Below are 17,500 nucleotides of genomic sequence, written 5' to 3' on the forward strand. Positions count from 1 at the left end.
CCATAGGCACTCAACTGCGACGCGGCTGACCCGGGTTTAATCCCGGCCCTTGTCCTTTGCCGACCCTTCCCCGTCTCTCTCTCCCAACTCGCTTCCTGCCACTATCTTCACTGTCCTATGTCGTAAAAAACTAATAAAGACTTGAAAAGCCCCCACAAAATACTAAAATAATAAAATAAATGAAAAAGCAAAGTGGAAAAAAGAGAAAAACAGATTGTCAAAAACAATGAAAATGCAGCACCTGCCGGACTGAGACTGAGCCGGAGCCGGAGCTGCTAGTGGTTGCCATGGTGCGCAGGTCAGAGGGGTCACGGATCAGGTAGATGCCGTCTCCTTGGGAACCGCTGTCAGGCTTTACGATGAAGGTGGCCCGCGGAGAGGAGGAGGAGGAGGAGGAACAGGTGGAGGAGTCACTGGCCTCTTTGGCCAGACGGATCTGAGATGGGGAGAACAGGAGGAGGAGGGGGAGGAGGAGGAAGAGGATGAGAAGGAAGAGGAGGAGGAGGAGGAGGAGGAGGAGGAGGAAAAGAAGGAGGACAAGGAAGAGCAGGATGAGGAGGAAGAGGAGGAAGAGGAGGGGGATGAGGAAGAGGAGAAGGAGATGGAAAAGAAGGAGGAAGATGAGGAGGAAGAGGAAGAGGAGGAGGAAGAGAAGGAAGAGGAGGAGGAGAAGGAGGAAGAGGAGGATGATGAGGAAGAAGAGGAGGAGGAGAAAAAGGAGGAGGAGAAGGAGGAGGAAGAAAACAGAAAGCAGATGATGAAGAGATAGTCAGGAGGAAAGAGAAGACAAAGGAGACGAAGGAGAAGATGCAGAGAAAATTGAGGAAGGAGAAGATGGAAGAAGCAGGAGAAGAAAGGAAGACAGAGATACAGGAAGAGAAGGAAGGAGGGGAGAAAGGAAGGGAGAAAGGAAGAGAGAGAAAAAAAACATGTATCAGAATAAATGCAGTTGAATACACAGAAGGCAGAATAATGCCAGGTGCATTAGGTTGAATGAGTGCGATGAAATTATAGGGGAGCATTAGGAAACAGTACAGCGTTTGCACGCACACACACACACACACACACACACACACACACACACACACACACACACACACACACACACACACACACACACACACACACACACACACACACACACACACACACACACACACACACACACACACACACACAAGGAAGTAGAATGGAAGAGAAATAATAAACAACATAATATAATGAGCACATGTCCAGAGTTAGAATCAGCTCTGAGTGAAACCTGTCAGTCACTCACAGGAGCATACGCAGGGCCGGCGCTAGACATGAGCAGAGTACACAGAGGGCACCAACCAATGTTTGGGGCACCAACAAACTTTTCCCCCAAAATTGAGGCCTCTTGAATTTAGATTGACTAAAAACCGCCATGGAGGAAATATTGAATTACATCACAAAACATGTATTTTATTAGTTTATTAGATTATTATTATTATTTAATTATGAGGGGGGGCCTCCTGCCCTGTTATGCTTAGGGCCTCCATAACCTTAGCAGCGGCCCTGAGCTCGTGGCAACTACGGAAGCCAGACAGGGCCACGCTGTGCGGCTGAAAAACCTTGACGGGAGTTCCCATCAACCTCCCTTTGTTTTGTTATCACATTCACACATTATATGCAGACCTGTTGGTGAGTCAGATGACACAAATAGCCAACGCACGCACGCACGCACGCACGCACGCATTCACGCGCACTCAGTAATGGTAAGTACACAAACAGAACACACACACACACACACACACACATACACACACACCACCAGCATTATGAAAACACACTCACACATTCTCACAGAGACACACACACGCAAACACACACACACGCACACACACCACCAGCATTATGAAAACATACTCCCACATTCTCAAACAGACACACATACACACACACACACACGCACGCAAACATGCACACACACACACGCACACACACAAACACACGCACACAAACACAAACAAACTAATGTAATCACACTCTACAGGGGGCCTGAGACAAACAGTTTCCGTTTAAAAGGCCTTCCCTTCTGTCTGGCAGACTAACTGCAATCAGAGCCACACAACACAAAGACACCAGTGTCAGACAAACACACACACGCACGCACACACACACACACACACACACACACACACACACACACACACACACACACACGCACACACACAGGGCAGCCGACAGGGGGGGACAAAGGGGCACGTTGTCCTGGGCCCAGGGATCGAATCCAAGTTACATTGTATGTATATGATGACGGGGGGCCTTTCAGATGGCTTTGTCCAGGGCCCAGCCAAAGCTGTCAGCGGCCCTGCACACACACACACACACACACACACACACACACACACACACACACACACACACACACACACACACACACACACACACACACACACACACACACACACACACACACACACACACACACACAAAGCGGTAGCAGCAGCAGCAGCAGCAGCAGCGACAAGCTTTGTTTGAGTGTTTGTCTGGCAAAACTTAGTAATCAGACTAACGATCCTCTCTAATGACTAAACCCAGACAGAACTCTAGACAGAGACCACTGAGGAGAGGAGAGGGGAGGAGAGGGGGAGGAGAGGAGAGAAGAGAAGAGAAGAGAAGAGAAGAGAAGAGGAGAGAAGAGAAGAGAAGAGAAGAGAAGAGAAGAGAAGAGAAGAGAAGAGAAGAGAAGAGAAGAGAAGAGAAGAGAAGAGAAGAGAAGAGAGACCAGGAAAGATCTCGTATATGTCATATTGAATGGATAAGGGCTGCGATGGCACTTAAATACTATAGCATACTAATTTAAGACTAATATGTAAATACTTCTGGCAATAGAGTGTACAATCTACAGTCTAGACGCTTGAATTTTAAGTGGTGATACACTACTACCCCCTGTAGGGGAAAATCTGCAACACATCCGGAACATCCGGAATACTTGATTAATTAAAACCCAGCACCAGACTTAAGCATGAAATGGGCGGACAAGTAACTCCATAAACTTAATTTATTGATAACAATCAACTCAGTGTGTTTCTTCTTGGAGGCTTTGTTGTCATCTTAGACAACTCAAAGAAAATGTGCAAGTGTGATGAGTACCGGGCAATCACACGGAAAAGTTTTTAATTAAATCATAATTGAGTGCTAGACTGCGCTTTTGTGGAGCTGTCAAATAAAAGAGTTGAAAAGTTGAAGGGTGTTTCATTGACGTCAAACTGACACCATTGACAGGATGTAACACGTGTATAACACAACGACTTTCTTTGCCATCTTCGCAATGGGATTAAGACACTTCCTCTGTAGAGCAATATGTAGACAGACAGTTGAATACATTATTCAGTAGATATGAATGTATATTTTACACTGGACAGAAATGTGTAGGGCAGCAATAGGAAACAGTACAGCGCGCGCGGGCACGCACACACACACACACACACACACACACACACACACACACACACACACACACACACACACACACACACACACACACACACACACACACACACACACACACAGACAAGACAGAAATGTACTACTATGATTATGTCACCTGGCAGTCATAATAGTTCATTTTGTAAGTCAATATTTTACTCACATAGGCCTACTAGTAGCATGCATGGTGCTGATGCAACTGTTTTCCAGTAAAAAAGCTCAGTGCCAACTATTTCTGACTAAGTTTTTGTCAAGCAGTAATGTTTATCTTCTGCACGTTTAATCAAAAGCGAACTTATGCAGAACATAGCTATCCCAAATGTGAGATATCGATATCACTATCCTGGTTTCATTCAGGGAGGATGCTTCTAGGTTCTGATCTACGTAACAGCCATATCCTTCTCTCTAAAGAAAGACTCATTTCTCATTTCCTCTATTTCATCTTTATCATTTTACACAACTCCCCTCCAATCATATGAAGTGCCAGCCTGTCTGCCTTGTTCCATTAGAGCCAAGGAGATAATGGGCCGCTATTAGGTCTCTCATACATCATCACGATAAGCCCCTATATGCAAATCACAAGAACAACCTTTCCATAATTGCGTGGCTGTCTCACTCTCAGGCCATGGTGCTATTCTGTCTTCTAAGTCCTTAGTTAGTTTCTTTTTTCACATATTCCCTTGACATTGGAGATTTTCCTTGAAGGTCAAAGCAATGTGTTGTGACAGCAGATGCTTTGATATGAGGCTTTATGTGGTATAAATAGTGGTGTTATAAATGTGTAACCCAATCTGCCAAAAATGAGTTTTAAATTTACATTTTAATACACAGGTCAATTTAAACAGAAAACCTGAAAAGTACTTTATGATATTATCTATATCTTGTCAACAGTCAAGCATGTATCTGATGTCTGAAAAGTGGTCATTTAAAAATTGTGAACCAATTTTGTGACATCAAGACACACACAAATGGTTAATAACAACACACTAAGGAAAATATGCCCCGAAAAACCTGGAAAATGTGAATAAAACATAGCCAGAGTATACTTTCATGTCAACGGTGGATTCATACTTGCATTTACAGGTTGAAAAAAACCCCAGGAATTCATATGTATGATTCTAGGGGTTCTACTGCCCTCTGGTGTCAGTACCCTCAAATGACACCCCAAACCTCCAAAGTGCTGCACCATTGTAGCACCAGATTCCATGGATGACAATGGCAGAGCCCACAGTAGAGCACCCAGCAACACCCCACTGATCATCACCTCTGATAGGCAAAATTGATACAATCAGGGCTCTAAATTAACACAAGTAAACCGGCCAAATGCTGGTGAAATTTCAGTTTGACTGGTAGAAAAGACCAACTTTCTAGCCACTTTGACCAATTAGTCAGTGTGTATTTAACTAGTGAGATTAACATCTACTAGACATTTTGGCTGGTGAAAGTTAATTTAGGGCCCTGGTTACAATCCAGTGCCACGTATCGCAAATGTCTTTGTTTTACCTATCCAATTCAAGTCAAGTCAAATAAAGGCAGCTTTTATTGTCCCATTTGGAGACATTTCGAGACTGACATTAAAGTGTGAGATAGGTAACAAGTAACAGTGATGGAATTCAAACAGGCGATCATTCATCCAGCCAATCATCTGGCTGACTTGGACAGGTAAAAACAAGGTAATCTGGAATATGCGGCCCTAGATAGTAACAAATGAATACATTTTGAACGTCACTGCTTATGACCCACAGCATGGGGCCACCTAGCAGCTAGCTAGCCCTAGCCTGATTATCATCGACTTTCAAATCTCGTCGAGATTTGGTCTGACCAAGGGCATAGCAATTAACATTCCCCGAACGGCATGGTTGACCCGCATCCCTTGGTTCGGTACTGGTTGTTTGCCTTCCGACAAAGTGGGAGGAGTTCAACATTTTTCCGGAGTTCAGAAACGATATGTGTATTGCTCCTGGCCTGACTAGAAGCAACGCTGAAGGTGTTGCGTCACTAGGAGGGCACGGCCTGGCTAAGCTAGCCCTGCACGTTACCTGGGGCTGAGTAGCGATCCGGTGGAGTAGTCTAAATCCACCGATTAGTGAATCCCCCATCCATGCCAGTTGTCATTCACAATTAGCGGCCCGCTCAGCTCAGCCCTAACCTGCTTAGGATCCTGTCACACACATCTCTTTCCAGGTCAATTACAGCAACTCTGCATGACCTCTCTGAAACACACACCACACACACTGTGACACGCCACACACACACTGGCGCACGTGTGTGTGTGTGTGTATGTGTGTGTGTATGTGTGTATGTGTGCGTGTGTGTGTGTGTGTGTGTGTGTGTGTGTGTGTGTGTGTGTGTGTGTGTGTGTGTGTGTGTGTGTGTGTGTGTGTGTGTGTGTGCTTGTGTGTGTGTGTGTGTGTGTGTGTGTGTGTGTGTGTGTGTGTGTGTGTGTGTGTGTGAGCGCGCGCACGTCTGTGTGTCCATATATGTTCTATATATTCTATTGATAAACTCGTTTAACATGTGCTGGAGCAAAAAGCCAGAGACAGAGAGAAGAGAAGAAAGAAAAGAAAAAGAGAAAGACAGACAACAGGAGAAAGGACCGAGTGAGAAGAGAAGAGAAGAGAAGAGAAGAGAAGAGAAGAGAAGAGAAGAGAAGAGAAGAGAAGAGAAGAGAAGAGAAGAGAAGAGAAGAGAAGAGAAGAGAAGAGAAGAGTGGAGAAGACAAGACAAGACAAGACAAGACAGTTCTCTGAAGGGTAATCGTGGAGTGGAAGGCGTCTACGATGTATGCGGGGTATGCAATATCTGTAAGGTGTGTCCACAATTCGGGTGATACAGGGTATATTAATAGTTATTGATAGGTTATTGTACTTATATATATATGTATAGAGTATATGTATATTTATTCTATATCTGTATGAGTATATCTATCTATTCTATACCTGTATGAGTATATATATCTATTCTAAGGTGGCAGCTACACTGTGTGTGTCGAGGTGAAATCATGCACTAACAGAGTTTGCCCCGCCGCCTACTCTGGTGTTGCCAGGTTCATTGAGTACAGTGGAAACAAACGGTTAATGGTGGACACCTCTTTGACTTAACGCAACGCATCCAGAGTATCCGCGGTAGCGGTATACACAGTCATTGGCATTGTTGCCAGATTGGGCTGTTTCCCGCCCAATTGGGCTGCTTAAGAGGGCTGTCTGGTGGGAAAAATGGTAAAAAGGGTATTTTGTCAGGTTTTTCTACTCATTTCGGGCCATAGAAATCAATGGAATTTATTTACAATTGGGCAGGATTTAGGGCTTACAGGCAGGTTTTGAGCATTTTTTGGGCTGGCAAATCATCCGTCTCATCTGGCAACCCTGGTCATTGGTGTGTAGTGTGTGAGGTGCAGTATGTGCTGGATCAGGATGGGGTGAACTTGACAGACCTGACCGGGGATAGGAGGGGGATTATCTGGCAGGATGCTGGGCCGTATGGGCTTTGACTGGTTGAAGTGGGGGGAGGAGGATGCTTGGCACTAGTGTAGCCTGGGAAATCCCATGCTGGAATTGGGACTCTGCCCATCCTCCCTCAGCCTGCAGGAGCATCACAGTGGGACAGACATCACTGGAATGGAGAGCACACTGCAGCCAAGTTTTCAGGACTTTATTCTGTGCACACACACCCGACTAACGTTTTGGTGTTGCTACACCTTCTTCAGAGTCAAATGATAACAAGAGAGAGACACATTTCTAGATTTGGCCATCGCAGGTGATGCTGCTTTGCACAATCGTTCCTATCTGAAAGACGGCATGGAGTCTATACCCAGAGAACGGACCAGATCATGGCCTCCATTCAATCAGTGAGCCGGGAGGGGTGGAAAGGCAATGATTTCCGTTTGTTTGAATAGATACAACTGACACGCTTGGCTATGGCTGCGTATGCCAAATGATACACATTCGTAATGCCCAATAAACAGCTGTCGTCAATCGCAAACCACACACCCCCTACAGGATTTACAGTAGGCCGGTCTCCAGACCTTATCTCACTTGTGATTACCAGAAAACGGCACTGGTGCATCTGTGGTAAATGGGGCAACTGGTGGTGAGGGTGTGGGCTTTGCATCTGGTCCTGCCCTGCCCTGCCCTGCCCTGCCCTGCCCTGCCCTGCCCTGCCCTGCGCTGCCCTGCGCTGGCCTCACCTGCCCTGCCCTGGCATGTGCAGAGAGGAAGCCACACTCTCCTATCTCTCTTCTGATCCTGGCATGAGGACATGGTAAGTGGTTAGTGCCCCAAGCACTGGTTGGTGCCCTAAACGCTATGCGTACTCAGTGACCCTGCACTGGTGCATCTGTGGCAAATGGGGCACATGGTGGGGGTGTGGGCTTTATATCGGGACCTGCCCTGCCCTGCCCTGCCCTGCCCTGCCCTGCCCTGCCCTGCCCTGCCCTGCCTTGCCCTGCCCTGCCCTGCCCTGCCCTGCCCTGCCCTGCCCAGTTACATGCACATTAATAATTGGATTAAGCATTACTCTGCATTACACACAGAACGTGGAATACTCCGGTCTGGTCAGGTCTACATGGTAAATGATCTAATGTAATTGAATGGGATGATTGGATTCTTCACGCTCAGATTTGTATAGATTTTGATAGAGTACTCCAGTACTCCAGGAGTAAGGCAAGGCAAGGCAAGTTTATTTATATAGCGCATTTCATACACAGGTGCAACTCAATGTGCTTCACAAAGTTAACAAATGTAAATGAAAGGAAAACAGGGAAGAAAGAAGGAAATGAATTAGAGTCAAAAAACCTTTAAAACATTAAGATAAAACATAAGGTAAAAATAATAATAAAATAAAACATAAATAAACATAAAACCTTGAAAAACATACGCAGTCTTCAGATTTTAACTGTTCGATGACAGAGGAGTCTGGCCTCCTTTTTTCCGTTTACCTGATAGAGTCTAGAATTGTCAGGGTTTTGTCTTCTCTTATTTTACCGTCTTTTCATTCAATCCTCAGAATTTAACTGTTCGACGACAGAGGAGTCTGGCTTCCTTCTTCCGTTTACCTGATTGAGTCTAGAATTGTCAGGGTTTTGTCTTCTCTTATTTTCCCGTCTTTTCATTCAATAATTTAAGAAAGCATCTCAGAACAGCTCTGTCTTGAGTCTAGATTTAAAGCTATCAATAGTGGGTGCATTTTTTTACGTCATCTGGAAGCTGGTTCCAAAGCTTTGAAGCATAGAAGCTAAAGGCTGCCTCTCCACACTTTGTTTTGACTTTTGGAATCACCAGCAAATTCTTCTCCGTTGACCTTAGTGACCTGGTCGGTGCATACAGCTGAAACATATCCAGTAGATATGTGGGTCCCATTCCATTTAATGATTTAAACACAAGTAGCATTGCCTTAAAATCAATTCTGTAGCTTACTGGGAGCCAATGCAGCGATCTTAAAATTGGAGTAATGTGGTCAAACTTCCTTGTCTTTGTAAGAACCCTTGCAGCTGCATTTTGTACCAGTTGAAGCTGTTTAATGGTCTTATTTGGGAGGCCAGTAAAAAGACTGTTACAGTAATCAACTTTACTAGAAATGAAGGCATGTATTAGCTTCTCCAGATCATGTTTAGACATCAGGCCCCTAAATTGAGAGACGTTTTTTATGTGATAAAATGCAGACTTAGTAATAGCTTTCATGTGACTGTTGAAATTTAGGTCACTGTCAATGAGGACCCCAAGATTTTTAACTGTTTCCCTTGGTTTCAGTCCCTTCGTTTCAAGGATAGTAGCAATCTTTTGTCTCTCCTCTCTTTTCCCAAATATAATTACTTCAGTTTTTTCTGTGTTCAGCTGGAGGAAATTGTGAGTCATCCATTTGTTAATTTGGTCCATACAATGATAGAGTGATTCAAGGGGGGTGTAGTCATTGGGGGACATAGATAAGTAGAGCTGGGTATCATCCGCATAGCTATGGTAATTTATGGAGTTATTCTCGATAATGTGTCCCAGTGGCAACATATACAGATTGAACAGAAGTGGTCCCAGAATGGAGCCCTGGGGGACCCCACAATCCAGAGACATCGGTGATGAAGTATGTCTTCCAATGGCGACAAAAAAACTTCTTTGTTGTAAGTACGATTTTAACCAGTCGATCACTATGCCCGTAAAGCCAACCCAGTGTTCCAGTCTATGTAGTAGTATATAATGATAAACTGTGTCGAAAGCTGCACTTAAATCGAGTAGCACCAAGACGGATGATTTGCCAGCATCAGAATTCAATCTTATGTCATTCATAACTTTAATAAGAGCTGTTTCAGTGCTGTGGTAGGCACGGAAACCTGATTGAAACTTATCAAAATAGCTATTAGACATTAGAAAGGCAGTTAATTGGTTAAAAACAATTTTCTCTATTATTTTACCCATGAATGGTAGATTGGATATGGGCCTATAGTTGTTTAGTACCAGTGCATCCAGGTTGTTCTTTTTCAGTAAGGGTTTCACAACTGCTTCTTTCAGACAGCCTGGGAATATGGGGTTGGCAAGTCGATCCGTCACCAGGGCCGAAAACGTCACTTCCGGATCCATTCCGGATCCATTCGTTATCAACTACCATGTAAACACAATGTAATAAAACTCGACAAGAAGCGGATTAAAAATGGTACAGTGCTGTGTCCCGTTGTGTAAGAACAGAAACGACGTCGACAAAGGATTCCCCTTTTACCGTTTTCCTGTCGACGAGAAAGTCAGCAAAAAGTGGCTGAAGTTGATACGGTAAGTTTGATTCAAAATCTTAATGAATGCAGCTTAATGGTAGGTAGCTTACATCAGCTAACTAGCGAGTTGTTAGCTGTGGAAAAGCTGTTACTAGGCAACACTGATCTATTTTTCATCCAAACAGACTAGTATTTTGATTGCAAAATCGTTTAGTGTCTATGCCCATCATGAAAAATGATGAAGTAACCAGTACCAGTCGAAGTTTTTTTTATGATAGTTGGAGGGAGCTTGCTATTGAAGATAGCTCTCACTAAGGAAACAGCTGGCAGATCAGCTGTCCTTACGTGTTGTTAGTTGTGGGAAAGCGGTCAGCTCGGACACTTGAGCAAATTGAGCAAAACCGATGTATATATTGTTTTAACAGACTAATATTTTATGGTAACGTGGTACAGGCCATGAAAAATGAGAAAGTATCACACTAGTACCGATGTAACAGAGATTCCCTGATTGTCGCTCCCAACGCAGGACGCTCCCCGGTCGGCTCGCTCCCACTAGCCAGACTATCGATCCCACCGCCATATAACGGAGCTAGTTATCTTTTTGATGTTAGTTTTTTGTTTCTAACCCTAAATTGCTTGTATGTGACAGTGTATGATAATACGTGAAATATAATCGGGCGGGACTACACGTCCGGGAGTGATAGAAACACCTGGGACTACACGTCCGGGAGCGATCTCAGTTGGGAGTGTCCATCTACCTCCCTGTAAGAGACTATCTGGGCCCCCCTCAACTGGCGATTCCAGATGATATAAACACAGCGACTGGTCTGAATGAATACGCTCCAGTTTAAAAGTGACATTTACTTACGACCAATTACCATTGCTTCTAACATCTGCAGTCGCCAGTTGTTACGGCCCAAGATAGTATTTTACACCGGTCAAAGTTGACTAGAGATGATGGGGGAGTCTGTGATGCAATATACTAATGACAGTTTCTATGTGCGTGTGTCTTCTTTCCCCCCAGACGTGACAATTTCACATCAACTCCTAATACCAGGATCTGCGGGTGGCATTTCCCGAATGGAAAGGCAGCCGGACCCACAAGATTTGCCTGGAACGAGGGAAAGGCTTTTCAGTCCATTGAACAGCCATCCAAACGACTGAAGACACTCCCTGTCACTGAGGAAGAGGAAGACGAGGCAGAGGCAGGTTCATGCCACCTTGAAGTTCAACGATCAACCGAATTGTTGCAAATGGAGAATGCCCAACTGAAAGAAGAAAATTTAAGATTGCATGCACAACTACAGAATCATAAGCAAACATTTTCATTCGACCAAATATCCTCTGTGCCCCGCAAAGTCATTTATTACACAGGCATGCCTGATGCTGCCACAGTTTTCTTTCTATATGCCCTTCTTTCCAAATTTCCCCTCAAGTATCACTATGATTGGACTGTCCAAAGTATGCCACTAATTGATCAATTGCTGTTAACTCTGATGAAGCTCCGGCTGAATTGTGGGATCGAAGACCTCTCCACCAGATTTAACTGCAGTCGAACCACAGTCACCAATATTTTTATGACCATCTCCAGTGCCCTTTATGACATCTTGTACGTTGGAATGATGGAAAACAACATCCCTTCCCGTTTCAAAAACCAAACCTCCCTGCCAGAGTGCTTCCTCCCATTCCCCAACTGCCGTATTGTGCTTGACTGCACTGAAGTGGCTGTCTGCAACACCGAAAGCCTTGAGGACCAAAGTAAGCTGTACAGCCATTACAAAGGATGCACCACACTTAAGGCTCTGGTCGGTGTGGCGCCCAATGGAGTTATCACGTTTGTTAGTGAACTGTATGGTGGGAGCATATCCGACAAAGCCATAACAGCTGACAGTGGAGTGCTGGAACAACTTGTTCCAGGGGACATGGTGATGGCTGACAAGGGCTTCACCATCCGCGACATTTTGCCCGAAGGTGTTTCCCTCAACATCCCCACATTCCTTGTCGATGGACAGTTCACATTGCAGGAAGTTCAGTATAATAGACTGATTGCCAGTGCCAGAGTCCATGTGGAACGTTCTATTCAGCGCCTGAAAACATTTCGGATTTTAAAAGAGATCCCACATCAGTACAAGAAACATGGAAACAAGATCTGGAAAGTGTGTGTGTGCTTGATGAACTTACAGACACCCATCCTGAGGGAAGTAGATGTCTGATCTTACCAGTCATCATAAATAATCAGTTATCATAATATTGTATATAAATAAATGTTATAGTATGTCTTAATTTGTGTTTGTCTTTTGCATTATATTCACACAGTAATATTGTTTAATGTAGAATGAATATCTAAGATAAGTACTTGGGCATTCCAGCGGCGCAGGTGTTGGACAAAACAAGATAACTTTAAGGAAATAATTCAGTTAATGTACCATGAAGTATTTTGGAGCATAGAACAGTGTTAAGTACTTGGGCATTCAAGTCCAATCTCACACACATCCAAATTCTTTTTTGTTGGTTGGGTGCAGGTTCAAAATGTGAAGTACTTGTAAGGTAATGAAAGAACTGCACACTGATAAGCTCCCATTTACACCATTTTTTATTCTGAAACATCACTGGAATAAAAAAATAGTAAGAGTAAATGGGAGAAGAGTAAATAAAAGAGTAAATGGGAGCTCACGGTGTGCGGTTCTTTCATTACCTTGCAAGTACTTGGACATTCCCTTTGTAAGGCTAGATGCAAGATGAGACAACTTCCTAAAGACACATGCTGTGTCCAGTGTAAATTCAATGCTGACTTTCATGACCCCTGATTTCAGAATGTGTAAAAAAATGACACATATCAGTAAATAAGTTCAATAAGTTAACATTTATTTGTTATTGAAGAGAGCACGGGGCAGAAAATGGTCCTTGTAAAAATTTTCCAGGACCTTAAGATTGCTGACCCAGGCTGGGTCTTTTTTAATCTCTACAATGGCCATGTCCTGAGTTGTCCATACAACTAGATGACAGGTGGTAGCCTCTGTCAGGTGCAGGTTGCCCTGAATCTGATGCCAGTAGTTGTGGGTGTTCTTCAACCTAAATAGCCCGGTGACTTGGTCCACGTACAGGTAAAAGTCCTTTGCCTCTGCTGCCTGAGCGATTGTTTTCTCTCTGGCAGAATATGGGCATTTCACCTCCACAAGGTAATTGCTGGACAGTAGAAGTCCATCTGGGGAGGCCCCAAGCAGCCCACTGTCAGACAGGAACAGTCCCTTCTCCAGGATGGTCTCCCCACTTTGTTCCATGAACTTCTTTTTGGCCTCTTTCTCGTGCACGATTCCCCAATCACATGCCTGGGGACAGAGAATGAAACACAAGTGTAAGAATCAAAAGCAAATAAATAGCAAAGTAGCCTAGTAAATGGTAGCCTAGTAAATGGCTAAAAAATTACACGGTGTGTTCGCTACTCACACGAGCTCCTTGTTTGGGGTTGTATTCTCCCAGCAGTGTCTTGAACAATGAAGGTGGGAAAGACTGTCTTCTGACTGCAGACAAAACCAAACCAAAGTTGCTCGCTGTGATCCTCTTCTTGCGATATGCTGCCCTGTTACAGAGAAAGCCATTTTAGTTGACACATAGATGATTAAGGAAATACGACACAAAACTCATGTCAATCCAAATGGCAACTTTCTGACCCAAGCAGAATAATTGTACAAGTGTCGATTACATTTACATTATTTGTTTGTGTTTAAAGTCAAAAAGTTACCATTTCAAAATGAATTGAGTCTCATGTCTGTGAGCAGCTTTTTCTACAATATCAAATAACTGAATAAACATCCTCCAACATTGGCGCTGTGTTGCCCATGTGTACTTACCATAATGCATTGCTCGTCTGCCCAACTGTGGCCCTCTCGATGGCTTCTTTTTGTTGCTGGCTGACAGCAAGAGACGTCATGATGAAGTCCTCTTTGTCTTGAGCATCGCTGTACTCCTGACTGGCCAGTATCCCATCAAATAGTTTCTCTGGTAGGGATGGGTCAAATTCCTGCCCCAACAATTATCAAGGGAAAAAACAGACTTATGCATAGAACAATATGGCACACAAATATATGTTGGTTACACAGCACAGGCAAAAAGTATATCTAAAATAAATGCAAGGAGTGTTTGTGCCCTCTGGTTTGGCCGTCATTCTGAAGTGATGAGGAAATAGTCAGTGTGGATTTGTCATTGTAGAAATGAATTTGTTCAGCTATTCACTACGATTGCAGCTTTGACATGAGAAGTTGTAAATGCTAACTGTGTACAGTAGGCCTCAGTAATCTGGTAGCCTATCGTACAGTATTATTTTGGATTTCCAAGTGTTAGATTATTATTGTCATTGTCAGGTATTTTGGTTATCACGACACTCCTAGTCGAGAGAATGTATAGACCTTGGGATGATTATAACAATACATCAAAAATATAAAAAACAGAAAGCATACCTGATGTATTTCTGGGGCTAAAATAAAGCCCAGACCTGTGAAACGCCCAAATTGCGCCAAAGACTGCCTTGTCCAGCCTTTGTCTTCTTCGGTCACTGGGCGCTTAATTCCAGCTGAAATAAATGCATAAAATATAATTCAATTTAATATGTAAAGAAAATGTAGGTTCAACAACAAAGCAGAAAGCATGGATAACTGGTGATAAATATTTTGTGGTTGTGAGTCATTATTCCAAGTAGGCTGGGCTACTAACCTTTTGATGTCGAAGGTGCCATCACAGACAGCCTCTTGGCCACAACGTCCTCTGTTTTGGGTGCTGTAGGCCTTCTCCACACACACTCCACATCCGTCCGAGTCATGTTCTTCTCCGCCCAAATGAGGAGGGCTGCAATGTGGTGGCACTTGGCTAGACCAACAGCACATGTACACCTGCTGTCCGTCACCTCCTGATCCTCTACATGCACCTAGATGAACACAACTTTTCTTAGTCCAAAGCCAGGCTCTAAATTAACACCAGCCAAATGCTGGTGAAAAGTCACTTTGGCTGGAAAAACGTACCAGCCATTTTTACCCATCAGTGAGTGTGTGTAGGCTATGGCAAGAATAACATACTTTCAACATTTTGGCAGGTGATAAAAAAAAATAGAGCCATGGTCGTAGGCATACAAGAACATAACATAACATAAATCGCCGCTGAGGGAACAGCTTGAGCACTTTGATATTTAAGTTTAGACGACCACTAGATAGCGCCACTGTACCAACTACACTCTGTGGATAGACAACCATTTCTCACCGATAACAAACCATGTTGCTTAACTGACATAGATTGAACATATTTAACATAGTAAACGTCAACAGTTATATCGGTTTTCAAGTCGACACCCACATATTTAGCTAATGTTTCGCCTCACCTCCACCTCATATTCTTTTTTCTTCATAGACGCCTGCACTTTTCCTTTCAAGCTGCCACCTGACATAACATTGACACTAATCACTCTATTTGAGTTGTAGGAGTTCAGTCCCTTTTTAACTGACTTCGGATGGCTGGCGAAATACGAAGTCACGGTGAAAAATGTGACTGGCTCCTTAGCAGTAGACATTTTCGTATAGCAATCACTAGATATTACCTGTCGTTAACGTTCACTGTGTTTAGAATTTCTGTTTATGTTCCCGCCGGCGGCTAACGTTAGCACAAACAGCACTGGGTCCTTTTTGCTGGTCGCACTTTCATGGAGTTTATTGAATGAGATATACAGGTCTGATCGACTTACTTTAAAATGCAGATGAATCCGCGTGGTTTCGTCTTTTCAACGATGTGTTCCGTGTCTTCGTAACCTTAGCAGGCGTTTTACAATCCAACCGTGAACATTGGCTGTTATCATTACAGTATACATTGGGAGCTGGGGATTTGGATCCGTGACGTCACACTTGCCAACCCTATGCCTGTTTGTAGTGAGGTGTTGATGATCTGAAGTACATCAGGTGATATCAGATGTAAGATGGATTTGAAGAAGGCTGTTGGTAGAATATCTAAGTCAGATGTAGAGGAGCTAAGACTTTGGACCGTTCTATTAAGAATGTCCACATCAACTAAATTAAAATTTCTCATGAGGTTAGGATTTAACTTCACCGTAGCAAGTTGGTCCGAATCTTGGGTCGGTTGCACATGTGTGAGTATGTTTGTACGTATTTTTTCAATCTTTCCTTTGAAAAAGGATGCAAACTCATTGCATTTGCTGACTGAGAGGAACTCAGAGGGCATTTGATTTGGGGGCCTTGCTAGCTTTTCCACAGTGCCAAACAGGACGTGTGCATTATTAATATTTCTGTTAATTATGTAAGAGAAAAAAGATTGTCTAGCTTTAGAAATTTCTTGGTTGTATTTCGAGAGTGTGTGTTTACAGATTTGGTAGTGGACTTCAAGTTTTGATTTACGCCACTGTCTTTCAGCCCTCCTGCATTCTTGCTTTAGCAAGGAGTAATCTGTTACATGTCAAATCCAATCGGACCGAAATCAGACACACCACATTGTTGGATTTCTAAAAATCGGATCCCAATCGAATTATTCGAGTTACATGTCATTTCTTTAATCAGAGTAATGTAATAATGCGATTTGAATTGGATTATTAATGTGCATGTAACCGCGCCCACGGTCCTGTCTTAGTCTGGTCCTGGCATGGCTTAGAGGGCAAGCCAGAGCCCCCGCGCGGACTCACAGACACGCAAACACGCACACAGGCGTGTACAGACACACATACAGACACACATACACAGACATGCAAACACGCACACAGGCGTGCACAGACACACATACAGACACACATACACAGACATGCAAACACGCACACAGGCGTGCACAGACACACATACACACACAGACACAGAAACAGACACAGACACGCAAACACGCACACAGGCGTGCACAGACACACATACAGACACACATACACAGACATGCAAACACGCACACAGGCGTGCACAGACACATATACACACACACATACACAGACATGCAAACACGCACACAGGCGTGCACAGACACACATACAGGCACACATACACAGACATGCAAACATGCACACAGGCGTGCACAGACACACATACACACACAGACACAGACACAGACACGCAAACACGCACACAGGCGTGCACAGACACACATACAGACACACATACACAGACATGCAAACACGCACACAGGCGTGCACAGACACACATGCAGACACACATACACAGACATGCAAACACGCACACAGGCGTGCACAGACACACATGCAGACACACATACACAGACATGCAAACACGCACACAGGCGTGCACAGACACACATACAGACACACATACACAGACACGCAGACACGCACACAGGCGTGCACAGACACACATACAGACACAC

General features: G+C 44.0%; 2 protein-coding genes across 2 annotated transcripts in view; both read right to left on the reverse strand.

Moving 5' to 3' along the window:
* The window catches only part of ttll11 (tubulin tyrosine ligase-like family, member 11), an 81,558-nt gene that overhangs the window by 43,110 nt on the left and 20,948 nt on the right, over nucleotides 1–17,500 (reverse strand). Inside the window, exon 4 of the mRNA XM_063209850.1 lies at nucleotides 242–436. Within this exon, the coding sequence (XP_063065920.1) occupies nucleotides 242–436 (195 nt within the window). The remainder of the gene's footprint in view (nucleotides 1–241; nucleotides 437–17,500) is intronic.
* On the reverse strand, nucleotides 12,992–14,951 carry LOC134457865 (uncharacterized). Its single transcript, XM_063209851.1, has 5 exons — nucleotides 14,858–14,951; nucleotides 14,605–14,717; nucleotides 13,999–14,168; nucleotides 13,595–13,727; nucleotides 12,992–13,476 (listed from the first exon to the last, which is right to left on the reverse strand). The coding sequence occupies exons 1-5, from the start codon at nucleotides 14,877–14,879 to the stop codon at nucleotides 13,012–13,014; spliced, it is 903 nt and encodes a 300-aa protein (XP_063065921.1). The 5' UTR covers nucleotides 14,880–14,951; the 3' UTR covers nucleotides 12,992–13,011.

The sequence above is a fragment of the Engraulis encrasicolus genome, chromosome 11 (assembly GCF_034702125.1).
Source record: "Engraulis encrasicolus isolate BLACKSEA-1 chromosome 11, IST_EnEncr_1.0, whole genome shotgun sequence".
Classification (NCBI taxonomy): domain Eukaryota; kingdom Metazoa; phylum Chordata; class Actinopteri; order Clupeiformes; family Engraulidae; genus Engraulis; species Engraulis encrasicolus.

Bases quoted from the DNA above. Each gene is read 5' to 3' on its own strand.
- LOC134457865 (XM_063209851.1), bottom strand. From the start codon at position 14,879: ATGGCACCTTCGACATCAAAAG. The intron at 14,169-14,604 runs GTATGCTTTCTG...TTGTTGGGGCAG, and splicing joins TAGCCCCAGAAATACATCAG to GAATTTGACCCATCCCTACC. The intron at 13,728-13,998 runs GTAAGTACACAT...TCTCTGTAACAG, and splicing joins CAGACGAGCAATGCATTATG to GGCAGCATATCGCAAGAAGA.